At 54.5% G+C, this 26,894-nt stretch overlaps 2 protein-coding genes across 3 annotated transcripts in view; one reads left to right on the forward strand and one right to left on the reverse strand.

Annotated features, from left to right (window-relative positions):
* Positions 1 to 1,601: 1,601 nt before the first annotated feature.
* On the forward strand, positions 1,602 to 15,083 carry SLC6A7 (solute carrier family 6 member 7). Its single transcript, XM_030957270.1, has 14 exons — positions 1,602 to 1,790; positions 7,274 to 7,454; positions 8,139 to 8,270; positions 8,832 to 9,066; positions 9,532 to 9,670; positions 9,943 to 10,077; positions 10,716 to 10,819; positions 11,379 to 11,503; positions 11,871 to 11,983; positions 12,059 to 12,190; positions 12,519 to 12,618; positions 12,959 to 13,059; positions 13,265 to 13,432; positions 14,337 to 15,083. Exons 1-14 carry the CDS (start codon positions 1,758 to 1,760, stop codon positions 14,550 to 14,552), a joined length of 1,914 nt encoding a protein of 637 aa, XP_030813130.1. The 5' UTR covers positions 1,602 to 1,757; the 3' UTR covers positions 14,553 to 15,083.
* Positions 15,084 to 21,141: 6,058 nt separating this feature from the next.
* Positions 21,142 to 26,894, reverse strand: part of CAMK2A (calcium/calmodulin dependent protein kinase II alpha) — a 30,867-nt gene continuing 25,114 nt past the window's right edge. Inside the window, exons 14-19 of one of the 2 annotated variants that reach the window (XM_030957117.1) lie at positions 26,498 to 26,530; positions 25,368 to 25,416; positions 24,004 to 24,079; positions 23,094 to 23,188; positions 22,514 to 22,751; positions 21,142 to 22,319 (exon numbers count right to left, since the gene is read on the reverse strand). In XM_030957117.1, the coding sequence (XP_030812977.1) occupies positions 22,519 to 22,751; positions 23,094 to 23,188; positions 24,004 to 24,079; positions 25,368 to 25,416; positions 26,498 to 26,530 (486 nt within the window). In that variant the 3' untranslated portion in view covers positions 21,142 to 22,319; positions 22,514 to 22,518. The remainder of the gene's footprint in view (positions 22,320 to 22,513; positions 22,752 to 23,093; positions 23,189 to 24,003; positions 24,080 to 25,367; positions 25,417 to 26,497; positions 26,531 to 26,894) is intronic. The other variant, XM_030957118.1, reaches the window with a different exon arrangement.

Genomic DNA, 26,894 nt, shown 5'->3' on the forward strand with positions numbered 1-26,894 from the left:
CAGGTACAGAGCATCCCAGAAGTATTGGGATCAACATGGACATTTCAGGGCACCACCAGCCCTGGGTTCCTTTAATGAAAAATACTGCCCTGGACACAAGAAGATGAGGCCATGAAGTCTGCCCAGGGATGTTGAATGGTTTGGTGGAGATCAATCCATGCTGGTGACGTGGGGCTGGGACAGCTGTAGCAAGGTGGCACCAGGCTCTCTGATTCAGATTGCACTGGCATGAAAGGCAAACAAAGCAACCCTGCCCTGCATGAAGGCTGAGGTAGGGCAGTGCTTGATGCAGCCCCTGGCCATCAGCCTGGCCAGCTCCAGGCTCAGCATTCCCAGCCAGCATCTGGGAGAGGGAGAAGTGATGGGCAAGTGCAAGGCAGGTAAAAGCAGCCTGAGTGAATTCTCAAAGATACTTTTATTTTTGAGGAAGCTGTGAGTGTGTGAAAAGAGGTGTTTGATGGGTTATCTAGTTTTGCTCTTTCCTCTTTTCTCTGGGAAATCCAGGTAAATATTAGCTCTAAAAGACCCATTGTGCAAATGCTGAGCCACCTCATCATGTTGGATTCCTGCAGAAATGTGACTTTATCCTGAGGATACCTTTCCTTTCAGGGAAAATTTTCAGAAGTGTTTAGAGGGCTGTAGGAGCACAACTGCCATTAGATGTCCTGGATATTTGCTTTTGTATCAGGCAGGCTGGGTTCTCTCTGATCCAGCCCTGTCATTGTCCTCCTCATCCCCACTCACATTAAACCTCAGTAAAGCATCTGGGCAGAAGTCTGGCTCAGGCTGGAGCCTGTAGGGCACTTGCAAGGAAAAGGGACACATGTGGTGTCAGAGCACTGGGCACAGTCCAGGGATGAAGTGATGGATAAGTGGATTATCATGGGAAAGAGTCTGGAGCTGTCCTGATCCCACACTGGCCCTGGAGCGTGTGGGGTTGCCCTTTCTCCCATTTCCACCATGAAAGTGGCAGGAGAAGGCACAGACCAGCTCTGCCACCTCACTGGGAATTTGAGGGTGAAAAGCCAGCATCTCCCTGGGCCCTGGGGCTCCAGTATCCCACTGCTGACTCAAACTGGGACACCTGGACCTGGAGATGTGAGCTGTGCTTCAGCACTGGGGCCATGATCTGCTGGGCTCAGATGCTCACCCTGGGCACTGCCCAAGGATTGCTCTTGCCCTCAGTGTGGTGGGATGTGGGACTGGTGGCTGTGGAGCCTCCCCTCCCCTGGACTGAGGGCTGGGCTCAGGCAGCATGGGGAACAATCCCTTCTCATCTGCTCAAGCTCCAGCTGTGTCCTGCCACAGGAAAGTCATCTCAGAACCAGACAGGAAGGTGCTGTGAGCTTGTGGCATCTCTGCCATCACTACCTGGGGTGCTCGGTGGCAGAGTGACCCCAAAGCCGGGTCTTTGGGACACCTAGGGGCACCTGATGCATTTGTGGGGTGAATGAGGCAGCAGCTGTTCCCCCTCGCTGCCCGGGCGGGGGGCTGAGGTCCCGGAGCCCCCTCTCCCCCCCAGGAGTGCTTTTGACAGACAGACCTCCCTCGTCCCTCCCTGCTCCGCACGCAGCCATCCTTCCCTCGAGGCAAACCTTTCCTCCAGCCTCGCTCCTCGCCTCCCGGCTCTCGGAGCAGGTGCGAGCCCACCCCTCCGTGCCGGCCACCGCTCCCCGCTCCCCCTTCGCCCTCCCCGGCGCCGGAGAGAGCGAGCCGCCAAGTGTCGGAGCGGGGAGCGCATAGCAACAGGGTGCGGGATGAAGCAGCTTCGGCAGCAGCATCTCCGGAAGGTGAGAGCCGGCGGCGGGGATGCCCCAGGGATAGGAGCAGGGAACCGGCGTACCCCGGCAGGTGACAGCCGGGAGCGAGGGTACCCCAGGGCTGGGAAGGAAGCGGGGTAACCCCGGGCTGGCAGCGGGGGAGTCATGCCCGTGGCCCCGCATCCCGTCCTCGGGAGCCTTGGTGGGCACGGATCAGTGGGATGTTGGGGAACAGCGTTGATGCGCGGGGCCAGAGGGAGATGGTGTCAGCGGGATGGGGCATTTCGTGCCCACCGCTCCTCCTGAGCTGCCCCCCTCCGCTGCCCTGCCCTGCCCTGCCCTGCCCTGCCAGCAGGCGCTGCCGGCCGTGGGTGACTCGTGTTGTGCCTGCCGGGCGCCGTGGGTGGCACCGGGGGCAGAGCTGGCTCCCCGCAGCCTGGCACCCCGGAACGCCGCTCCCGGGACTGCCCGGGCTCGGGGTCCGTCCGCGGGATGAGCGCAGGGGCTGGACAGCGCCTCTCCCACCTCATCCTCCTCATCCTCCTCCTCAGGGTTTAAAGGGGTGTGGGTGATGTGGGGTCAGCTGGACGCTGAACTCGGGGTTCAGAGCAGAGCTGGCAGAGCTACAAACCCCTTTCACATCCTGCTGGGAACCCTTTTTTAACCCAGCTGTCAGCCCTTCCCGTCTAGGCTCCCCTCCATTGCCACTTTCCTCTTACCAGTCTGAGCTCCCATTTCCCCCCGAGTCCTTTCTCTGGGCACATGGTGGAGCAGGGGGGCAGAGACGTTGTCAGCCACAGCTCCATCGTGGGGATGTGCTGCTACTGAATGGTCAGCCTCTCCTGGAGCACCCCAGGCAGTGACCCAGGGCTGGGAGCCTCTTCAGCTACACCCTGTGCCGAGCCATGCCCATTGGACACAGGGCAGGTTGACTCTGTTGAGATGAATGAAAACCCAGGAGAGTTTTATCCCTGCCAGGAAATTCCTTGGGTATTGGGAAATGACGTAAAAACCCAGCAATGTCCTGGTGACAGCCAGCAGGCCCTGGCAGCCTATTTCTCCACTCTTGTTTGGAGGCATTGTTTGGCTCTTCTCTTTCTTCCTCCTTCCTACAAATTGCTTCTCCAGATGGCTTTGTGACTGCAAGATCCATTAAAAGTGGTCTTTGCCCCTTCCAAAGCCTTTCTGAGTCACTTGATGCTGGTGACCCTCTTTAGCATTTATTCAGGAATTCATTTAGTCCTGTGGTGATCAGTTGGGATGGAAAGCAGATGTCTCTGGAGTTAATTTCCCCATTCCCAGTGCTGCTCAGAGCCCTCTGTCCTTCATTACCCAAAAATACTATTGCTGAGCTGCAGATGGAGGGCCTGGTGCTCACAGCCACCTTGGGAGCACTGTGTTCAATGCTGGCATTGGGCTTGCCTGGAGCTGGTGGTGGCTGATGAAGAGATGTGCCCATCCCCACTGCAGCACCCACCCAGGGCCCTGACAGCCTCCTCTTCCTCCTCCACTTCCCATTGGTGAGCTGGAGTTTTAAGCTCTTCTTGCCAGACATATTTTAGACATATGGAAATACCTCTTGATTAGAGAAGACCTTTCTCAGGCTCTAAGGATTTCAGGCTGGTTTTTGCATAATAGCATTCCCAGAAGAGCTGAGTGTTGTTTTCATTTATTTGATGATTTTCTTTGGGGTTTATTTGGTAGAAATGGACTAAATCCCACTGGTGGGAGCCGTGGTCCCTGCTGTCCCTTCCCATACCTGGCCAGGCTGCTGAGCAGCATCTTCCTGCCTGAGCCACTGCCCTCCTCTGCCTGCCACAAACTGCCTGGAAACTTCCCCAGGGCTTCAGATGAAAATCCACAAGCATTTGTATCTGTGCACGCTCCCTGCACTTTGGACATTGTTGTAATGAGTTTGCTTCAGCCTCAGCCATCTCCAACTCCCTGTGCTGGCTCTGCCATCCCTTGCTGCCTCTGATGGCATCAGCTGTGACCCCGGGCTGGGGTCACCCAGGGTCAGTTCAGCCCTTTGAGGGGCTCTTCCTCTCCATAGCAGTGCTTTATTTACTTCACTTTGTAAGTGATATTACATTTGAATTAATTTTTATGCCTTTTTAAGATTTTTTCCTCTCAGAGATTAGCAAGCAATTCAAACTAATCTGAAGTGACTCACACTTTAGAGACTCACTGTGCTCAGATCCGCAGGGGAGAAATCTGGTGCTGGGTGGCATTTCTCTTGCTCAAAGGCTGTGATCACGCACAAAACACTGACAAAATAACCCCACAATGCCAGCTTGAATGGAGACAAAATAGGATGAAAACATACCTTTGATCTGGCTGGAGTTTTTTCACTCAGATACAGCTGAATTTTGGTTGAAGTAAATTGATTTAGAGAAAATAATTAGCACAGAGCTGTTTCCTTACAGACCCGAGCTCTTATCTTGGCAGAGACTAAAGTGCTTTTTCTTCTGGGTGACCTTTGCTTTGCTGACTTCTTTGGGAGCATCTTTTGGTGAATAATGGGAAGTGGTGCTGTGTTCAAAGAGGCCCTGGTTGCCAAGGGAGCTGTTAGTCCCCGTCTGTTTATAACTGCGAGACGGGAGCCCGGCTTGAGGGATGGCAGCTGACATCAGTGGAAAGAACTAGAGCAATACTGGAGCATTGGTGCACTTCAGCTGCTGCTGAAAAGAGAATTTCTGTTATGACAGAGGCTGAAAGAGAGCATTAATCCCAAAAAAACAGCTCTAGAATCAAGCTGGTGTGTGAGATTTCCAGCAGCGAGGAGAAGGGAGCTGTGCTTCCCTCTGGGATCTGGGACAAGGATGGGCTGGAAACCTTAAATATTGTGCTTTGTAATTGATTTCAAGTCAGGCAAATAGACCAGTTTTTGTGTGATTTCTATGCAAAGGCTGGGATTTGGGGGAATTTTGAGCAGAGCAGTCAGGGAGCTGCCTTTGTGTGTGTTTTCCAGCAGCACCTGTGTCTCCTCAGCTTGCCCAATGGGGACAAGTGCCATTGTCCTTTGGGTTTATCTGACATTTGAGTGGTCTCTGCTTTCTGCTCTGGGGTCCTAAATTTGAGCTGTAGAGCTCCAGATAAAGATGTTAACAAGGGGAGCAGTCATTATTGAGACACAAGTGACAAACTACATCCCATGGCCCTTGAAATGGTGACTGAGGTGGGGACCAGCCCATTTACGGTTTGGACAAGGTCCCATTGGATCCTTCCATCTCCTGTTGTTGCTTCTGTGTTGATTTCTGTGCTACACCTCATGGACAGGCACCCACCTGCAATGAGATCTTGCAGCTCTACCTGACCCTCCTGCAGGTGTTTGGGATTCAGACAGAGATGCAGGAATTAGGCAACAGCATTTAATGATCTCCCAGCATCCCTGCTTGCTGGTTTTCTGTGATTCAAATCTGGAAAACAAGAGCTCCCCAGGCAGTGTGATGGACAGGGAAGCAGTATTTTGCAGGGGGAAGACCCAGCTGTGATGGCCCCTGCCTGGCAGAGATGTTTGTGAGTACAGGTTTGAGCTGCTGAAATCTTTGTGGGGGAGTTCAGAGCAGCCTGTGCATCCCCTGCAAGCACAGGCAGCTGTGGGTCACACACTGAGTGTGCTGGGCTCATTAGCAGGCACAGCCATGGCCTGGAGGTGCTGCTGAACCACAGGGCTGGCTCGAACAACTGCAGGAGGCAGCCAGGTACTGATGGTTTTATAGCAATATTGTCATATTTGGGTCTATTTTGACTTTTCAGCCTGTGTTTTTGCAACTTTTTCTTCTGGCCTTTGCCTTGTGATGGTGGCATCCAGCAGGGATGGGCTTTTCATGGAGGATTTTGGTGTAACAGCTTTGCTGGAGCTGTACATTTCAGGATTTTGGTGTAACAGCTTTGCTGGAGCTGTACATTTCAGGTTGGCTCTGGGAAGAGCTTGCCCCTGTCCTGTCCCTCGAGGTGTTTGTGCTCCAGGTGGGAATGGGAGGAGTTTGTCTCAGTGTTTGGTGCCTCTGGGCTGCAAGCAGCATGTCTGCAGTGCCAGCAGCTGTGGGTTTGGGGCGCACCCTGCGCAGGGGGGAGCTGCATCCCTCTCCTTCAGCATCCTGGCTCGGTGTCTCCATGGGAACCAGCAGCAGGAGCACCCTCCGGTCCAGTCCAGCTGGAGACGAGGAGGAGGAGGAAAGGAGGTGGCTGCCACCTTCTCTGAGGCCGTGAAAGGGCAGCACTGAGCTCTGATCACCAGCCAGCTCTGGCCTCCTGGGCACTGGGGTCTGCTGCAGGCTCTGAGCACTGGTGCACACTGGAACAGGAGACCCCAACTCCTTCTGGCTGATCCTCCACACCCAGATCCCTCTCCTCAACCACATCCCACGGGTTTGTTCCCTACAATTATGAACAAGGACAGGGAGATGGCTGCTTTATTTCTTCAGAGAGCCCAAGAAGAGAAGGTTCCTAAGGGTCCCAGGTTCTCTGGCCCTGGTGCTGGTACCTTGTCAGCAGGGACACCACAATCCTCCTGTGCCTTGATACAAACATGATGAACTCCCACACCAGGGCACAGCAGCACATGGTGGCACAGGGACAGGGTCCTCATTCCACCCCTTTGTGCTGCCTGGTTTTGTTCTCTGTGGGTGTATCTGTGATGGGATCTCATCTGGCAGCTGCTGGCTCAGGCTTTCAGCTCTGGAGTCAGTGGGGATGCTTTGCCTGCTCTCCTGAGGTCAGGAAACTGGGGGAATTCAGACTGAGCACCTCCCTGCACACCTGATGTACACCCATACAAACACAGAGGTGTCCTCCTGGTGCATCACCCCAACCCAAATGGATTGCAGGACTCACACTTCCACTGGCAGGGCTGAGGCAGTGGGGAGGAAGGGAATGGGTTAATGCCCTGCCTGTGCTGCATTGATCCAGAGCACATTAGGAATTCTGGAAGGAGGCTCTCATCTCTCAGCAGGGACAACTGGGAGTATCACTAAATTCCCACAGTGCAGGCTTTTGGCAGTTGGAAAACTGTGAAAATGCATGGAGCAGTGTCAGCCAGCCAAGTGCCTGGCATGGCACACACATGGGGCTGGTGTCACCCTCCCTGGCACACCACGGTGCTTCTCCTGCTGCCCTCATGCCTGTATCCTGCAGGAGATGCAGAAAGTTTATTGTGGCCCCCTGAAAGGATGTCTTTGGAACCTGGGGTTGTGATTTGGGTCCTGGTGAACCTTCCCAGAATGAACTGGGACAATCCCACGTTTCCCAGGGGAGCTCTGGCCATGTGGGATCACATTTATCCTCTTTGTTGCTCAGTGACAGAGCAGGGCAGTGGCTGAGGTGGGGAACAGGGAGCTGCTGGGACAGGGTGTTCCCAAGGCACAAGTGTCAGTGCTGTCAGGGCTTGGGGTCACAAATTCACTCACGAGTTCTTGGCACTTCTTCCCTCTCTCCCATTCTTCATTCTCTGTTTTTATTCCTTGCTCAACCCCTGTGTGCCCTCTCCCACACCCTGGTCCCTCGCTCAGCCAGTGACACCAGATCTCCTGGTGAGCCCCAGCAGCCAGGATGGGGAGCTGGGCTCCGAGTGCCCCGAGGACAGAGGGAACTGGACAGGGCGCCTGGATTTCCTGCTCTCCTGCATCGGATACTGCGTGGGCCTTGGAAACGTCTGGAGGTTCCCCTACAGGGCTTACACCAACGGAGGAGGTACTTGGGCATCCTTTGCAGTGCTCAGTCTCCCACCCACTGACCTGGGCTGGTAGAATATCCCTGAAGAAGCATCTCTTCCCCTTCCTGGGGCTGGAAAGTAGCACTTGTTGTGGGGTGAAGCCTCCTCCTGCCCTCCCCATGGTTGTTTAGGGCTTTACCCACCTGTATCCATATGTGGAAGGGATTTGTGAGCCCATCTCTGTATTCCTGGCCTTGGACAAACCCCTGTGTCCGTGCTGAACCACACACCAGCTCTCCTGGTGTCCAGCAGCTTCTTGGTCTGGTGTCCTCCAGGACTCAGCAGGGTCAGCAAGCCCTTCCCAGCTATCAAAGGAGAGAGTGAACCTTCTGCAATGCAAGAGCCCTGGGTGATGGTGGAAAATGCTGGTTCAACTCCTCCCAGAGCAGTAATAACTGGAGAATTTCAGGGTGTTTGTGAAAGATTCAAAGAGAAAAGAGAGCTGGGAGCAGTGGGGAAGCACAGCACCAGGTGAATCACAGCCCCTTTCTCCTGCACTAACAGGGAGCTCTTGCTCCTCCCTGTCTTCCTGATTTTGATGTAGATCCCTCAGAGCCACACATATTGAATGAGCTTTATTCCCTGTCACAGTTAGGCTTTAGGTGTTTGTTCTGTATTACTTTCAAGATTTATTTAATTTTTTTTTTTTTTGCTTCTTGCAGGAGCTTTCTTGGTTCCTTACTTCATCATGCTGGCTATCTGTGGGATCCCCATCTTCTTCATGGAGCTGTCACTTGGCCAGTTCTCCAGCCTAGGGCCACTTGCAGTGTGGAAGATCAGCCCTCTCTTTAAAGGTGCGTGAGTGAAGTCCGGAGCCTCTGAGGGACCTCTGCAAGAGCCCTTCGATGAGGACATGCACCAGCAGCAGCATCCCATGGTCCTCAAAGCTCTTGTTAGAATCAAAAGAACCTGGGGAAGGTGTGGCAGGCTGGAATTTTGAGTTAGCTGTTTTAGTAGCTGCATAGATTGGTCAGTGTTTGAGGGCTCTGGATGGCATGGCCAGCTCTAGAAATGGTATGAAGATTATTAAACCAGCTCTGGTACAAAATAGAGCATGACAACAAAGCAATATAACTGTTAAAAACAAAGGTAAGAATAAGGCATTTGAAAAAAAGTTCAGGTCAAATACCTTTATTCTCAACATTAGGCTGGTGTAAAGTTTTTTGTATGAAGCAATAGATCACCAGTGCAGAGAAGGCACGTCCAGATGTTGTAATGGCAATAAGTGGCTCCCCCAGCAGGTGAACCTTGGACTGGTTGATCATTTGGCTGCTGAGGTGCAGTGTCTGACCCTGCTTTTGGATGTGCTTTGCTCTGCTCCAGCTCACTCCTTCTTTACCCTCTCCTTCCCCCAGGCGTTGGCATGGGCACGATCCTCATCGTCTCCCTGGTGGCCATTTACTACAATATGATCATTGCTTACGTTCTCTTCTACCTCTTTGCATCCCTCACAAGCGACTTGCCCTGGCAGCACTGTGGCAACTGGTGGAACACTGAGCTGTGCCTGGACCACCACGTCCTCAGGGCGGGGAACAGCTCCCTCCCCATCAACATCAGCAACACCGTCAGCCCCAGCGAGGAGTACTGGAGGTAACGGGGCAGCCCAGGCCTGGGGATGTGGCTGGGAAAGGATGGGCAGGGGATGAGGGGTGAGGACCTGCACAGCTCACAGCACAGATGCTGCAGGTCTCACTCATGGGGGTGGTGTGGCTGCAGCAACGGGCTCGTGTGCTCAGCTCTGGGTGACAGCTCAGTTTAGCCCCTGGGATGTGGGAGGTGTCCATGTTCTAGTGCTGCTTTGTTGGCCGGGAGATATGCTAGACTAAAATGCATCCCACGTCTGGAATGGCTGGCAATTTGCTCTGGAGATGCCAGGCATCCCTTCTGGGCTCTCTAATACGTGGTGGAGAAATCACTCCAAGTGTTCCTGTTTGCTTGGCAAGGAGCTGCCTGTGATTGTTGACAAGGTCATCTTGCAGCAGAGGCATTTCTGGGGTCAGAGGGCCTCTGGGAGAAGGCAGCCCATGCTCACTGGCAGCTCTCCTTCCTCCCTAGCCGGTATGTCCTGCACATCCAGGGAAGCTCGGGGATTGGGGATCCTGGGAGGATCCGCTGGAACTTGTGTCTGTGCCTGCTCCTGTCTTGGACTATTGTTTATCTGTGCATCCTTAAGGGAGTCAAATCCTCTGGCAAGGTAAGGGCTGGCTGGTCTCCTCTGGGGGGACCTCCAGCGATGCTCACCAGTGTGTGCAGCTCTGCACCTCTGGGGAAGTGAGACCCACAAACAGCATCCGCTGGGTGTAAGATATTTTGGGGATGCCTTGCACACCCAGACACCAGCAGGGCGGGCACACTGGCCCTGCTGCAGCCCAAGGACCCCAGGGTGATGTGTCCTGCCCTAGGGACAGGACATGGGGGGCTGTGCTCTCATTCCCAGCTCTCCCTGCTGGCTCTGCTCTCCCACAGGTCGTGTACTTCACTGCCACCTTCCCATACCTCATCCTGGTGATGCTGCTCATTCGTGGCGTGACCCTGGAGGGGGCCTGGAAGGGGATCCAGTTTTACCTCACACCCCAGTTTGATCACTTGCTATCTTCCAAGGTGAGTAGGATGTTGTGCAATTTGTTCAAGACACAAAAACAAAACTTCTCCTGCCACCTCCTGAATGCCACAGAGGCAGTTCCCTTACTCAGGTGTCTTTTCTGGCCACACCCTAACCTAAAGCTCTCTTGATTGTTCCTAGACCAAAAATCTTTGTCCCACAACTGGTCTAGGCCACTATTCCCATGTGTCCCTACCCCATGCATGTGTTTATGGCTCTGCATGGATGGGATGGTACCAAAATTCCCCTGAGTACCAGGACCATGGGCAGGATCATGCCAGCCCCTGGGATGGGCTGATGGGTGCCCATGGTGGATTTGAGTGTTTGTGGTTCTCAAGAAATCCCAGAATGTGGAGTGGGGGTCAGCAGTGATGGACATCAAGAGACCACCCAAGGGCATTTAATGCCACACTGGGCTGGCCCTAAAACATTCTTATATTAGCCCTTCCATTAGCCAGCTGATCCACTTTGAGTGGTGAGTGTTAACAAGGAGAGACAAATACCCCATAGGCCGTGCATGCTTGGAGTGCTGGGGAAGATGTGCCCAGAGCTCTGGGGAAGCAGATTTCTAATGTCATCTTCCTCATGTGGAGGTTCCCAACCCCCTGCTCTCCTCAGAACTGCTTCCTTCCCCCAGGTGTGGATCGAGGCAGCCCTGCAGATTTTCTACTCCCTTGGGGTGGGCTTTGGGGGCCTCCTCACCTTCGCCTCGTACAACACCTTCCATCAGAATATCTACAGGTGGGTGTCTGCTGCTGTCTTGTAAAAATTATGGCTTGTGGGGAGCTGTGAAAACCTGAGCTGGTGGGTTCAAAGCCAGCAGAAACCCGTGGTGCAGCACAGTCACCTTGCTCTGCTCCTTGTACTGAAGGGATACCTGGCAGTTTGTGCAGGCTTGAGAAGAACAGAGGGATCCATAGGAAAAAATTCTCCTAAACACCAAGGCAGAGCACCCAGCTCAGATGTTTTGGGCTGTAGGAGCTGAAAGCTGAGGATATTTGAGGCTGGAGTTGTGCATGTGTGCCCTGTCCCCAGCATCCAGTGTAGTTCACTGAAAGTGACCGGTGTGACATTTGGTCTGACCCCATCCACAGGGGACAGAAAGCTTTGGAGGAACCCCACAGTATTATCCATTAAATATATGCTCCTTTTGGCCCCGGAAAGCACTTGCCATGAGAGGCCCTGAAGGACAGTCACTGGGTCACCTTACTGTGGCATCTGGGGCTGGCAATGCCGCTGTGCAGTGATGTGGGGTGGGATGGAATGAGCAAGTTCAGAGCATGTTCTTCCTTCTCTGTAGGGACACCTTCATAGTGACCCTGGGCAATGCCATCACCAGCATCCTGGCAGGGTTTGCCATCTTCTCTGTTTTGGGATACATGTCCCAGGAGCTTGGGGTCCCTGTTAACCAAGTGGCAAAAGCAGGTGAGGCCAAACAAAGAGGTTTTCCCCTTTTCCCTCTCTCTGGGTGTGCTCAGGAGCATCCCTTCCAGGATGGAAGGCACCTGAGGGTGTCAGCATGAGGGATGAAGGGGGATGCTCAGCTGGCCAGGGGGAGGGAAGGGGGCAGATAAGTTCCTGTGGTGTAAATATTGAGTAACAAGTGGTGTCTAATGAAGGTGTGAGCAAGGATCAGGCTGTTTCTCCACCCTCTGCCACAGGACCCTTCCTGCCCGTCTTGCCAGAGTCCTGGCAAGTCTCTGCCATGGTGCTGCTCTGCTGAGCTCTCCTCCCCTCCATCCCCCCACCTCTGTCACCACCTTTTCACCCTGCTGTCCTTTGCCTCCCCTAGGTCCTGGTCTGGCTTTTGTGGTGTACCCCCAGGCCATGACAATGCTCCCCCTTTCTCCATTCTGGTCATTCCTCTTCTTCTTCATGCTGTTAACCTTGGGCCTGGACAGCCAGGTAAGGGCAGAGCCCACGGAGCCAGGCGTGCACTCCAGGCAGCCTGAGGGCTCAGGGGACCCTCTCCCCCTGCAGTTTGCATTTATGGAGACCATTGTCACGGCAGTGACTGATGAGTTCCCCTACTACCTGCGGCCAAAGAAAGCTTCCTTCTCTGCTGTCATCTGCATCGCCCTCTTCCTCATGGGCCTCATCCTCACGACAGAGGTATGGTTCTGGGGTGGATCCACTGTGGGACCAACTAGGAACCCATTTTAGGGAGAACTTAGGTCAGGGGCCAAGTTTTCACATGTATGTTCATATCAGGTAAGCAGGTGAAAGAGAGAGACAAGCCTGGGCTTGCAGAAGGTGTGAGGGCCAAGGGGAGTGGCGCCGTGTCACTCCCATCCCTACACCAACCCCATCAGGAGACTGATGTCTCTTGAGGCTGCTGACTGCTGTCCTCCCCAGGGTCCCCAGAAGTCAGAGGACACGGGTGGAGGTTTGTTGGGATGATGGTCCAGGAGATGCTGGCCTCTGTGCTTTGTCTCCACAGGGTGGGATGTACTGGCTGGTGCTGCTGGACGACTACAGTGCTGGCTTTGGTCTCATGGTGGTGGTGATCACCACCTGCCTTGTGGTGACACGTGTCTATGGTAAGGCTGCCTGTCCCCACAGGGGCACAGGGAAGGATGTGCTGTCTGTGTGAAGAGAGGGTTTTAGAGGGAGCAGTAGGGAAACCCACAGCCTCAGAGTGGAGCATGAGACTCCGCTCCCATCACCTGTTTGTTCTTGGCTGTCACTTGATTCACCTCTCCAAAGATACAGGTGGTGCTGAGCCTGGTCCCTCAGGCAGCACCAGCTGGGCCCTCTCCTGCATCTCCCAGATGGGTGGGGGCAGGCTGCTGTAGAGGATAAGCCACTGCTTGTGATCAGTGCAGGGCACAAGGCTCTGGGGGAGGGATCAAAGCTTCTGAGTCCCTCTCCGTCCTGCAGGCATGAAGAGGTTCTGCCGAGATATCCACATGATGCTGGGATTCAAACCAGGCTCCTACTTCAGAGCTTGCTGGATGGTCCTGTCCCCAGCAACGATGATGGTAAACTGCTCAGCTTGAGCTGCTGGATGGTGCTGGAACACCACGGTGCTGCCAGTGCCCCTGGGGGACTTCCCAGCGTGATAAGTTCCTCTGCTGGCATCTCCTGCCCCAGAGACCATCCTTCTTCTGGGAGGTGTCCATCATCTCCATCTCTTTTTGAGCATGAGACCTCTGGGAATGATCTCGCTTTCTTCCCATCCCACAGGCTCTGCTGGTGTATAACATTGTCAAGTACCAGCCTTCTGAGTACGGCAACTACCAATTCCCCACCTGGGCAGAGGCCCTGGGCATCCTCATGGGAGTGCTCTCCTGCCTGATGATTCCCTTGGGCATGGTGGTGGCTGTGCTCCAGGAAGAAGGGACGCTGTGGGAGGTAGGAGGTACTGGGGCCTGACACTGCACTGAAATGTGCAGCGGGGAGCACAAGCCCCTGCCAAGTCAGTATCCCTGGAAGTTTCTGTGTCCTCTGTCCCGGGGTGTGTGTCCCCATTCCCCCTTGCTGCCCATAGGGTGTGAGATGGCACATCCCAAAGCATTTCCAGCAGTGCTGCTTCCCTTGATGCCAGGCAGGTACTGAGTAAAACAGCTGCCCAAGGGGCAGCCCAGTGTGCACTCCCACTCCAAAACAAGCCTGCTGTGCCCTGTGAGGGAGCACATTGTCCCCAGTGTGGGGTGGCCATGGGCACCTGGGACTTTGCACCCGCTTGGCACGAGCAATGACACAGCAAGGCAGGCAGCTGCCAGGCTGTGCAGGCAGCCCAGATGGGATCCCTGCCCTGAAAGGCTTCTCCCAGGAGCAGGTTACAGAGCTGCTGGCTGCTCACAGCTTTCCCAGCCCTTCACTGCTCTCACCAGGCTGTTAAAAGCAGAGGAGCAGAGCTTGGTGCCCTCCCCAGGTAGCAATGCCCTGCTGGAGCCTTTGCTGGCTGTAACCTGGCTCGACACAGCCATGGGCACTGTGGCATGGCCAGGAGCCACCTTGGCCAAGGCTAACCCCTTGTCTGAGTGGCTCTAGCCCCACAGCACAGGGTGTAGCCCTACAATAGCCCCTCACTCCTGCAAGCCCTCACCACCAGCACCCACAGCTCATGACACCTCCCCATCCCACAGCAAGACACTTAGACAGAACCACCTTCCCAGAAGGTTTCAGGACGAGCTTTTGACCCCATGCCATCCTCACTGGGGGTTCTCTCAGTGCCTGGGGGCCAGCAGGGCCCTGGGAGGGGTGGGGAGCAGAGGGTGCAGGGTGCCTGTGCTCCTCTGCCTGTCCCCCACAGCGAGTGCAGCAAGCCAGCCGGCCGGCCATGGGCTGGGGCCCGGCCCTGGAGGAGAACCGCAGCGGCGCCTACGTGGCCAGCCTGGCTGGCAGCCAGTCCCCCAAACCCCTGATGGTCCACATGAGGAAATACGGGGGCATCACCAGCTACGAGAACACGGCCATCGAGGTGGACCGGGAGATGGAGGAGGAGGAAGAGGAGGAGTCCATGATTTGAGGGCGCCCAGCGTCCCGCAGGCTGGGGGGGAGCTCGCCTCCCATTTTGCACAGGTTGCACTGCAGCACTTCAGGACAGCTTGGGGGGGTCTTTCAAGGAGTAATCAGGAGCTGCTGACCCTGCCAGGTTCCCCATCACCACCCTGGCCCTGCCAGGACAGAGCTGCTGCCTCTCCTGGTGCCCCGCTGTGTTTCTGTTCAGTGTGACAAACTGTGTGCTGAGTCTGTGTTTGTGTGACAGTGTCTGGTTGAAGTGTCATGGCTGTCCCACTCCCACCCTGCTGTTCCCCCTCAGGACTGCCCAGGGTGGAGGGATGTCCAGCTGCAGGAGGTGGGGAGGAGGAGAAGGAGCTCCTGTGTGTTGACCTGTTCTCTGTTTGTCTGTATTTGACTCCAATAACCCATAAACACGTGAGAGAATCTGTAACAGCCTCCATGCCCAGAGGACAGCTTGTGCCAGAGTCCCACAGAGGTGTTCCAGCAAAACCAGCACAAATCAGTGTCCTCCTAAAGCAATTTGACCTAATAAATGAGCAGTAATAAATGAGTAGAAGAATAAAAGAAAAGGCTTTATATACAAACCAGGCTGTAGATCCCCCAAGGACCTTGGTGGGTCAGGGTGGCTCTTCCCTGTGGTGTCTGGCAGGGTTGGGGTGATTGGAAGGGAGAGCAGAGATGGTGTAACCCGTCCTTCATGTGTGCAGGAGGAGAGGGAGAGGTTTCAGCTGGACCCAGTGTCCAAGGAGGACCTGTGTCTATTGCCAAGGGAGATCCAAGGTGTGGCCCCAGCCCCGAGTGCTGCTTTTCCCAGGGCTGGGTTTCAGTGTCTGTGTGTGATTTTTGGGGTAGATCAGCCCATGTTCCGCCTCCTGCTGACACTGCTGGCCTGAGGCTCTTGGTGACCTTCTGGATGAGGCTGTTTGGACCTGATGCTGCCAGTCCCCATCATCCCAGTGTCATGTGTGCCTTGTGCCGTGTGCCATCAGCTCACCTGTAGCTGTGTGACACAGCCCCTGCCTGGGTTATCTGGGGGGTGTTCAGCATGGAAGAAAGGCACATTAGAGGAGCTTCCAGGGCTTCCCATGCACAGCTAGAGGGACAAAGCTCCTCCTGGTCTTTTCTCTGGTAAAAGAAATCTGGTAAAAGAGGTGTCATGACAAATCTTTGTCCTGGTAAAAGACAAAACCATAGGACAAAGAGAAAAATGAGGGTCTGTGTCTGGATTGGGGATGTGCTCCTGGTGCACTGGGTCCAGCACTGTGGCCTGAGCCTCCAGAGTGAATTCTGTCAGGAGGCTGCAGTCTTCTTTCCCTACAGTACAGGAGATTTAATTCTTGCCTTTGCCCCTCCAAGAGGGTAGGATCAGCTCCTACAGCCCCTCCTGCCTGCCCACCTCCTCTTGTCCAGGATGCTGAGCTCATTTCCAGATGGCTGTGCCTTTCCCTTCTCCTGCAGGACCCCTGGTGGCTTTCCCCATCCTCCTCCCCATTATCCCCCATGGCTGCAGCCCATGGGGGTCCCCCAGCTCCAGCTGCCCCTGGGGCTCTGGCAGCACAGCCATGGAGCACCTTGGGCTGCTGGCCCTGGGTTAATGATTAGAGCCCGGCCATAAAAGTGTGGCTGATGGAAAGCCCAGGCCATGGCGGCTGGGGAGCAGGGAGGGCCTGCCATAAACATTTATGGCCCCAATGAACGCCTTGCTCTAACCTTGACACTATTTACTGAGCAGGAGGCCTCTGCAGGTCACGGTGCTGCCCAGCCATCGCTGTGGGTGCTGGCCAGGGAGCCCCGGGCTGGGCTGGCCCCTGGAGGGGCACACACTGGGGTCTCTGTGGGGTGATGGATGCCAGGGTTTCGTGATGGTGCTGCCAGCCACAAAGCACCAGGAGAACCAGGAGAACCTGACACCTTCCCACAGCATGAAGCTGCTCTGGGCTCACCAAATGGTCCAGGCTCTGATCTTTCTCAGCTTTTCCTACCTGCCTGGGGTCCTCCCATATTCCCCAAATCCCCACAGCGATCCTGGGATCCTCAGGGCTCTGCTTTGGTAGCTGCCATCACCCAGGACTGTGCTGCAGAGCGATGGGAGGGACGGAGCTGAGGCTGGGCCAGGATGTGGCTGGGAGGCAAAGCTGGCACTGAGGGAGGACACCAAGGGCAAAAGGCAGTGGGGCAGTGGCCCATCCAGAGGACACGTGTCCTGTGCCATGCGTGACTGCCCAGGGCTGGGGGGAATGCAGCAGAGCGAACATTCCAGTGCTGACACCTGCTGGGGCAGATGGCAGGGATGGGGAGCAAAGGGGCTCCCCAGGGCCTGGCGTGGAGCAGGAGCAGGGAACGTGGCAGCCTGACCCCAGTCCCCCTGAGGTACCAGCCCGGCTGCATGAGCAAAGCCCAGCAGGTGCCCCTGGGAGCCCCCCAAACCCTCCCTGGACTTAGCTGGAGGTTGTGTGCCCCTCACCCTGTAGCACCAGCTTCTCTAAACTCCCCCAGACTTCCCACGGGGCACCCCCACCCCCATCTAGCTTGAACACCTGCTGGGGGCTCCCAGACCCCTGCAGCACCCAAAGCCCTGTCCCTGGGAAAAGGGTTGGATGGCAACGAGCTGGGTCTGGGCAGGACACTGAGCTCCCTGAAACCCCAGAGATGCTGCAGACCAGGGGTGGGCAGCGTCCAGAGCACCAGCACCCTGCAGGCAGCCTGATACCTGCAGCCCCTGCCCAAGGCCTGCTCTGAGCCCTGATGCTTTCGAGGACAGGAGTGTGGTGATGGAGGGACAGGGGGGTGGCAGACGGTCTGAGTCACTGCAGTGACGGAGAATCATCCGTTTCCATGCTCAGAAGTTGGTAGCTATTTATTGCACTTGAACACCAAGAATAAAACTGACACTTGCCCTCCCTCCCACGCCCACCCCCGCCCCGCTCCCCGTCCCTCCCCAAACAGAGCATCCGATTTGAGCAGTGATCATTCTGTTCACAGCCGCAGGTTCAGAAAGGACAAAGGAAAAGGAAACAAAATCAATCCTCCCCCACACCCCCACCCCCCTGCCCCAAGTTCCCACTGAATCCAACACGGTCACACTGCTCAACAGTTCGAGTGCACTTACAAAAAGAGAAGAGAAAGGCTTCAGCTGCAACCGTACGGACAAACAGACACGAGGGGACAGGCAGCTACCCCTCCCCGGGGCTCGAGTTTTTGTTACGTGACAAAGCTCGGTATACTCTTAATTATAATATATTTTTTTGCAATCATCTTAAATAAATATTTCCATAGAGATTTCCTGTAAGTATATATATTTTTTATATATATATAATATATAAGAGAGAGAGATAGATCTCATTTTCTTTCCTTAAACCACTGTTAACATATTTTCCCTGCTTGTCCAAAAAATGTTACAAAAGCCCTAAAATTGTGCAACAATTAGAAAAAAGGGACAACAATCCAAAGAAGGAAGGAGCCACTCGATACAGTCCCTCCACTGCTCCCTCTCTCCCACTCCCTGTTGATGACCTGCAGGAGGGAAGGAGATTCAGATGAATCTGGTGGCAGAGTGGCCACCAGCCCCTGCTCTGGTGTCCCCACAGCCTGCTCACATCTGGGTTTCCCTGTCTGATACGGACAGGACCTGCACCTTGGGACATGGGCAAGGGTGAGGTCTCTGCTGGCTGGAGGATCTGTGCAGCATCAAGAGCGTGGGGTACACCACAACCCATCCTGTGGTGGGGAAGAAGGGTCAGTCTGTCTCCTGGGGTGATCAGAGGATGTGATCTCCAGCTGGCAGACACTCTTGGTCCATGGGGCTGTGTGGCTGCCCCTTCACACACAGCACTGCAATCCCACCATGGGCTGCAGAGCCCACCAGGAGCTCCAGGTGGGAGGAGATGACTGCTGCCTGCTCCAGCTTCTGGAGATCCATGGGGCATCCATGCGAGGAGAGGCAGGTTTGGGGTCAGACAAGGATTTGGTGCCTGGCAGAAGGGGCATTTCATGCGGGTTTGGGGGGAAAGACAACTCTCCCAGCAGTGTCTGGCTGGGGTGAGGAGGAGGGTGCCTGCTCCTCCAGCAAAGAGCAGAGGCCTCTTTGTCTTCCAGAGAGGATCCATCAGCAAGATGTGAGAAATGATGATGTTGCCAGTGGACCTTGGCAGCCAGGAAGGGAAAACAGGCAGCTCCCAAACCCACCTGTGGAGCTGGGAGCTTGACACCACTACAGCAAGTGCCTCCAGTTAGACATCCCCTGTGGTTTGGGAGAGGAGGCAGAGAGGATGAGTTTGGACGACTTCCAAGTTTGGTTTGACACAGGCACCAGGAGACCAGAGGAGAGGAGTTCTGTCTGTGCCAGGAAATGAAATGTGCCATAGCCTGATCTCCAGCCTTGGGGCTGATGGGACAGGAGGTCCATGGTGGCAAACTCCATCCCAACAAGGTGGCCCTGTCCATGTTGGTTATTAGGGACATCCCTGGACGTTGTCATTCCCAGAACCATGGTGGAATTGTTGGGGCAATGCCCGTTTGCATGTGTCAGGGACAGTGTCAACAGCTTAAAAGCAGAGATGTAACAGCAGCATCCCTGGCTCTTCCAGCCAAAGAAGGATGGTGGAAACTTATTTATATAGCTTTCCTGCAAGTTTAGGAGAAATCAGCAAATGGGAAGGAAGACAGAAACAGATGCTTTCCACGGATACTGAAAGAAAAGGTGGAGGTCCATCAGTGCTTGCTGAGATGTTCTGGAGATACAGGAACCCGCTCTGGAGAAGCAGGGCAAGGTGGGGCACAGACACCAGGCAGGACAGACCCCTAAAGTGCAGGTGCTTAATGCTGCCAGCGTGGGCATGTTGGGAAGTTGGGTCTTCCTTGGTCAGGCTGCAGCTTGACTGGAAGACTAGAATGAGTTAAACTTCAGACTCTGCTTCCCTTGCAAAGGAGTGTTGCAAGGACATCCAGCTGCCTCCTGAGGAGATAATCTTAGGGAAATATCATGGAGGAGAAACTCCCTCCAAAAGACACCTCAAAGCCTTCCTGGGAGCCAAGATGCTCTCCCTAGAAGTGACTGTGGGTTCTCAGTGAAAGAAGAGAACATCTCATCTGTTATTCCCAGGGAATCCCACCAGACCCCCAGTCCCAGCCCTTTCTCAGTAGCAGCTGCCAGAGCAGCTTCATCCTCACAGCCCATCCAAGGTCCACAGCTATCAGCAGTTCAAAACCAGGCTGTGATGGCATCTGCCCTTCAGCCCCCATGCAGAGCCCTGATATGATGTCCTCCATCATCATCCACCTTATACCAATTCCCAAAAATCCTCTTGACACCTGGAGAGCTTGGACATCAGAAGGTGGATGACACTGACCACGGCTGGCTTCAGAGCCAGCTCTGGAGAGGGAGAGAGAGAACTGTGAAAGAGCTGAGTCCTTCCTTTAAAAATTAAAAAAAACTTCAGCACTACATGACTACAGGAAGAAAAACAGATCTGTAAAAACACCCAAACTCTACCCTAAAAGTTAATCCTTTCCCTGCATGGATTTCCCTGCTTTGGGGAACTCTTGCAAGCCTATGGTGAACAGGTCCACCAAAGGCATGGGGAACCCCACGGGCACCCATGAATCAGCTCTGTGATTTGCCCCCAAAAAGGCATCTCCTACAAACATCACCAGCAGCCATTGCACTGCTGGCACAGAGGAACACGCCAAAACTTCTCAGGGCCTGTCCGTGCCCCAGCAGTTTAGATTTCTTCCCCTCCATCCAGTGGGAAAATATTTTTGCAGTCTGCAAGGACGCAGCTGCGTTTGGCATGGTGGCTGTCCCTGCCTCAACAGAGAGCAAAGCATTCAAAACCACGGAAAAGGCAAAATACACACTCAGAATTTACATGGAGGAAACATTTCCTCTTTTTTTCCCTTTTTTTTTCTTTTTCCTTTTTTTTTAGGTCCAAAACAAGCAGTTTTTGTTAGTTCCTTTGTTTTTCAACACACGCACCGTCTAGAAAGTTAAACACCATGCAGACAAAGAGAGTGGAGCTAGAAAGTACCCTGGGGCAGCAGTGCTGCAGGAGCCTCACACCAGTGAGTGAAGAGGCTCCAGTCAGGAAAAAGAGAATGTGAAATGGAAGAATTGCCAGAAGAGCACCCACCCTCAGACCTCTACCTGATGGCAAAGAGGTGAGACCAACGTTCCCCTTCCCGGCCATGTCTTCTGTCCTGAAAGCCACATGCTGGTGGCACTCCCAGAGCCACCACTGTGGTTTGCCCTGCAGGAAGACCCACGGGGTGCAGGAAGGTGCCACGGTGATGTGGGTGCCCCTGGAGATGGGGGCCCCTGGAGATGGGGGCCCCTGGAGATGGGGGCCTTTGCCACCCAACGCTGCAGGACAGAATGGGACAAGCCACCACGGTGTGAGAGGAGGGGGCTGGCAGCCGTGGGACCCCTGGCAGGAGCATCGTGGCAGAACAACCCCACTTCAAATGTAAACGCAATGAAAAAACAGCAACCCCCGAAAATCCCCCCTCCCGCCCCACTTAAACAGTTGAATGTTTCTAGTTATTACATAAAGATCCATTTCAGCAAATACTCAAAATCAAGTTACGAAATACACGGTAGGTTGGTTTGTTTTCCCTATAAAAAGGCATGCGCTCAAAGGAGAAGACAGCGAAAGGCTTGTTTGTTGTCGTTGAAGCACAATCAGATTCTGCAGTTTGTCACTAAAGCTTGCATTCCTTGTTGTCGCTGGAAGGAGTCATGGGGGCCATGGAGGTTGGTGCCCCGAGCCAGCAGCCAGCTTGGCTGCCCCCATCCCATCCTGGGAGTCGGGAGCAAGGGAACGCCAGTGCTGCGTGTGGGGGGCAGGGGTGGGTGCTGGGGTAAAGGATCCAGGCTGGGTGGTGGGTGAGGAAGAGGAGACTGCAGGGGCGGTGCTGCTGCCCCGACATGGATGGGAGAGCCCCAGCTCCCGTCTGTGCTGATGGGAAGCAGTTGTCATTCTCCTCCTCTCTTCTCCCAGCATCGCCAGTCTCTGCTCCAAAGGGAGAAGGGAGGAAGAAGGGAGAGCATCCTTCTTGGCACGGCAGTTGCCCTGGAACCAGGGTGCAAACCTACTTGCTCTCCTGGGAAGGAGCCAGCCTATGCTGGGAAGAGAAAATGAACAGATAGCCTTTACTCACCCATCCAAACACGGCCCTCCTTGCACAGGTATGCATGAAAAATGGACTTGGCAAATGGATTGAGTTGCAGTTCCCTGGAAGAGGCTGCTGGGAGGGAGGAACTCGGGTTGGGAGCAGGCAGGAGTCATGGCAGCAGACAGGGACCTCGATAGCAGCAAAGCAAAATCCACCATAACAAAGGATGCAGCAGAGAGCAGCTCAAAACTGCCCCCCTTTCCTCGGAGGGCTTCCAGCAGGGGTGGGGAAGGAGGTGGATGATGAGCCTGAGCCCAGTTCAGGAGATGTGCTGAGTGAGAAGGCCACTGACGCTGTACAGCCGATGAGGGGGGCCTGTACACCAGCCAGATGCTTGGGTTTGAGTTCATGGTTTCTCTTGTTCTGGTTCATGCAGAGGAAGGGGGCCCAGCGCTGTGACCCTGGCGGGGTGGGGGTTGATGGATGCTTGTGCTGCACTGGCGGGGCTGTCGTGTGTGTGCGGTGAGAAGCGAGGGGTTATTCCAGCAGGAACCAAGCAGCGGAGCCAACAGCCAAAGTCCCGTAGGTGAACATGTCGGAGGGGGTCTCCCCTTGGTAGTCAGTCAGTGACAAACCCAGCACGGGCAGGGCCACACTTCAGCTGCAAAACATAATCCAGGAAGAGCCGGAATTCGTTTTGACCATCCCTTTGGCAGAGCATCCCTCTCCCCACTGCTACCCCACAGCAATCAGCCATCTCCCCACCACAGATCCTCAGCACAGGATCCCACCTCCTGTGAGCTGCAGCGTCCCCACCCCCAGCCCTCCCCATCCCTCATACCCCTGGATGCTCACAGGGATTACTGCGGTAGGACCGAGGGCGCGCCGGATCTGTGGAAGTGAACAATCTGCCATTTGCCATCGCGGCGGTGCCAGATGCGGGTCTCCTCGGACTGGGCAGTGCGGGGGATCCCTCCAGAGTCCACGTACTGCGTGATGCGGATGTAGGCAATGCAGGCAGACTCGTCCCCCATCAGGTGGATGTGGGGGTTCAGGATCGTCGTGTGCACAGGTTTGCTGTTCCGGGACCACACTGGAGAGGGGATAAGCACAAGTGGATTCAGGCAGGGGAAGGAGTTTGAGTGGCTCTTGCTCAGGGTGGCAGCAATGTTGGAAGGGGAGGCACGTGTTAAGCTCTCTGCTTAATGGGGCTGAGTAAATGCTGTACAGGTGGATTCAGGATGGGTCCATCTAGAAAACAGCTAACCTAACAACCTCTACAGATACCTGGCCCCAGGTAACCTAACACCTCCTGCTGGGATCTTCCAGATCAGCCAGAGATGCTCCCACACAGCAACCCTAGCCCTATTCCCTCCCCCTTGACAGGTACATGGGAGGTGGGAAGGGTCCCTCAGAAAGCAAGTGAGCTGCTTACGGTTTTCAAAGTAGAATCGGTGGAAATCCAGGCCTTCCACAAGGTTGCCCAGAGCCTCAGGCTCAAAAGCAGTCATTCCAGGGTCACACATCTTCCTGGGGAGCCAGGAAAGGGAGAGAAAAGGGAGAGGTTATCTCACCACTTCTGGCATGAGAGCCTGGAGAACCCAAATGCCTCCTGCTCGGGATGGCTCCCTCAGCCTGAGGCTGAGGAGTGTCTGCACCAGTGAGTAATTCTTGCAAAAATCTGACCTCAACCCTGCATTCTGCCCAACACACCTCCCCTCCTGCCCACTAACTGTAGCCAAGGTCCCACCAAAGCAGGGTGCCTTCTCCATCAGTCACGCTCTGCAATTAAACCTCCTCAAACATTGTCATCATCTTTACAAGAAAAGAAGACATCAGGGAAAAAGCTCATATTATCTGCTCTGTGTCAAAATATCCCTGCTGCGATCCTCTGAGGCAGGGATGACAACCTGCACTCACTCAGACATCACTAATTACATCAGCCTTGGACACAGAAGAGGTGTACTCTGAACAGCATCAGCTCAGCAAGCAGAAATCATCTACACTTCAGAGCAGCCTGTGGCAATCTGGATATAACGGATTCCATGGATACAAACACTTCTTTCACCATAAGTCATGTTTACAATTATTCCTCTTTCTGAAAACCAAAAATTGGGCTCATCTGTGACAGTGAGACCAGAGAACTGCGGCCAGCTGAGCACAAGATCAGCATCAGGCTCAGAAACTGATGTCTCCTTCTTCTCTTGGATGGTCTCTACTCTTCCCCACCACATCAACCTTGTCACCTTGGGCAGCAGTAAAATCTCCTGGGCAGCACTGTAACAGTGTGAGACACTGGGAAGCTGAGCCCTCACCCATCCCAAACCCACTCTGGGTACACTCACGTGTAGGACTCAAAGTCGCCATTGCTTATTGCTTCAATCAGCTGCTCCGTGACTTTAATGATCTCTTGCTTCCGTACTGTTGGTTTAAAGAGAAAAGGGAAATAAAAGGATAAAACAAACCAGAAGTAGGCACTGGTGTTACCATATCGGTGAGAGATCTTTATCTCATCAGAAACAGACCATAGGATGTGGGAGGACTTTGGAAACTGTACAGGGAAAAAGCAGGAGAGAGACTAGGGAGAGAGAGGTGGAGAAGGGCTCTTCATCTCCAGATTTTCAAAGCCAGGGCGAAACTGAAAAATGCCTGTAATTTCCTAAAGAGCCAAAAGGTTAATCACCAAGTGAGAAGCTACCCTCAGCCCAAAAGTTGGGACAGGTTGGTCTTGGTGGAAAAACCTTGCCAAGCTGGGACCCTCTACCCCATGAAGTCACAGCAGAAGCCAGCTAGGGCAAGCTGGACCAAGGATGCTCTCACCTTCCTTTTGAAATGGGAGGAGACAGTCTCAGAAGGGAGGAGAACAGGTGAGTGACATGTGCAGCCACCCCAGGAGATACAAGACCCTGCAAAGGGCACAGAACTGTGCAGCCTCTGCCAGAGATTCCAGGCACTGCCGGTTCATCTGGGAAGGGATGGGCTGAAAGAGCAGCTCTGGGGCTCCCAGAGATGCAGGAGGGACTGTCAGAAGTAACCCTGGGCTTATTAACAAAGCTCTGCTTCAAATGCAAATTGTCATCGTGCTTGACTTTTTTTTCCTTGCATTGTGACTCATGAAAGGAGAGGGAGCATGTTCCTAGGAGCTGTTCACAAAGGCGAGGGAATCCCATCACTTCCTGAGCACCACCTGCCTCCACATCCAGGCCCAAGGAGTCCCTCTCCAGGAGGACAAGTTGTCCCATTAGCTCTCATGTCAGGCCAAAGTCCATTTTGCTTTGTGCCGGGATCACTTCATCGAGAGACTTTACAAATTAACACGGATAAATTATTCCCTGGGTTATTCTTAGAAAGCTGCCTCTGGCAGGCAGGCAGGCAGGCAGCAGACAGGGATTTCCCCTGGAGGCTTTTCCCAAAGGGAAGCTTATTTTAAAAGAGCAGCCAGGCTGCTATCCCTGCAGATTTCAGCCATTTCCACACCTGCTTTCAGGGGACATCTCTGTTCATGGGAGCACCTCGCTCCTCACAAGCAGTGCCCCAGCTGCTCGTGTCAGCAACCCAGCAGTGAGGAGTTAAAGCAACTTCTGACAGGCCCTGAGGCAGCTTGATGGTCGTGGGTTTCACTGTGGCAAATATCTCATGAGGGGTGGCCCGACCCATGGGCACCCCTCCAAAACAACCTGCCCACCTTCCCACTTGCCCCCACTGGTACCTTTGGTGTCTTCGTCCTCAATGGTGGTGTTGGTGCTCTCCGACGATTCCTGAGCAAAGAACAGAAAGGAGACATGGCGTGGTGAGGAGAGTCTTCCCCCTGACAGATGTGCTCGTGTGTTCGACAGCCCCCCGAGTCTGACCCCACAGCTCAACTGTGCCAACAGACAGAAACCAAGGAAACGCCAGCAGGTCCAACCTGTCCTCAAACACAGCTCTAGGGCAGCACTGGCAGAGCCCTCCCTGACCTCCACTCCTTGTGGCCAAGGGCACAAGAGGTGGGCTGTGGAGGGTCTCGTAGGAACGGCGCTGCCTTTCCTACTGACACCTGTGGGGACAGAGATGGGGGCAGGTCCAGGGGCCATGTGGAGGGTTCCTAGGAGCGTTGCCGGAGGGGCAGGGAGAGGGGCTGTGCAGGGGTGGAAGACACCATGTTGACTGTACAATAAAGAGAGAGATGTACAAATTAACAGCGAGAAGGAGCTGGGATGAGAAAGAGGGGACTGTGCAGGAGTGAGAGAGACCACACTGACCGCAGAGTAGGGAGAGAAATGTACAATAAAACAGTGCTTCCAAGACCCACATGGACCACTGAAGGCTGAGACACAGCTCTTTCAAGAAACAGCTGAGCACTACACAGATTTGGGGGGAGAGGGGTACTGACCCCCCGTCTCTCTCCGGGAGCCTCATCAAGGCAACTCTGCTAGCGGAGCTAGAGCAATGGCTCTGCTAGCTCTTCCCAGCAGAGCCTTGCTTGTGTATTACCCAGAAGACCCCGATGTAGGTTGGCAAGGTGTCCCATGACCATACAGTCCCCGCAGAGGCATGGAAGGTGTTTCTCCAAGGCTCCTTGGACCGATGCAGCCTGCAGACCTGAGTCAGGAGAACTGGGAGAAACGGCATGAGAACCCATCAGCAAGAACCAGGGCTGGCTTCCCACCAGCTGGTGGCCAGCAAGGGCCTGCACCAACCCTGTTAATGGGGTTTGTGGGTGATACGGCTTTGAGGATGTTCCCTCCAACCCCGCTGTCCCTTCTTCCCTACCCCGAGGTAACTTCCAAAAACGGGGGAAGCTGGAACATGTGGAGAGGCCCAGCAATATCGGCATTTAGGAAGACGAAGGACACTCACCATTAACTGAACGCTGGAACTGGACTTTCTTTTCTGGAAAAACAAGGAGAAGAGATGGAACAGGAAGAGACACAGAGTGAGAAAGGCTGAGAGCAGCACACGAAAGGCAGCAGCTCCTGAGCCACCCTTCTTGATCCTCATGGGCAAACGAAAGGCGCAGAGGGACTCGTTGCTCCTGTGGGGATGTGCCGCTGGCTGCAGTGTTGGTGGTGACTTGCAGCTCCCTCCCCGCATTCCTGCCAGCACTTTTCTCTCCTGACCTGCCACAATCTCTGGGGTTGCTCATCCCAAGGACCTGGCTAGTCCAAAAGGGAATCCCCTAGGAGTCAATGACCACTCTGGCGGCCTGTGGCCAGGCCAGCAAGCTCACAGGAACAGAAGCGGGGTAGTGAAAGGC

Source organism: Camarhynchus parvulus, chromosome 13 (assembly GCF_901933205.1).
Source record: "Camarhynchus parvulus chromosome 13, STF_HiC, whole genome shotgun sequence".
Lineage (NCBI taxonomy): Eukaryota > Metazoa > Chordata > Aves > Passeriformes > Thraupidae > Camarhynchus > Camarhynchus parvulus.

Bases quoted from the DNA above. Each gene is read 5' to 3' on its own strand.
- SLC6A7 (XM_030957270.1), top strand. From the start codon at position 1,758: ATGAAGCAGCTTCGGCAGCAGCATCTCCGGAAG. The intron at 1,791-7,273 runs GTGAGAGCCGGC...TCCCTCGCTCAG, and splicing joins GGCAGCAGCATCTCCGGAAG to CCAGTGACACCAGATCTCCT. The intron at 11,984-12,058 runs GTAAGGGCAGAG...CTCCCCCTGCAG, and splicing joins CCTTGGGCCTGGACAGCCAG to TTTGCATTTATGGAGACCAT.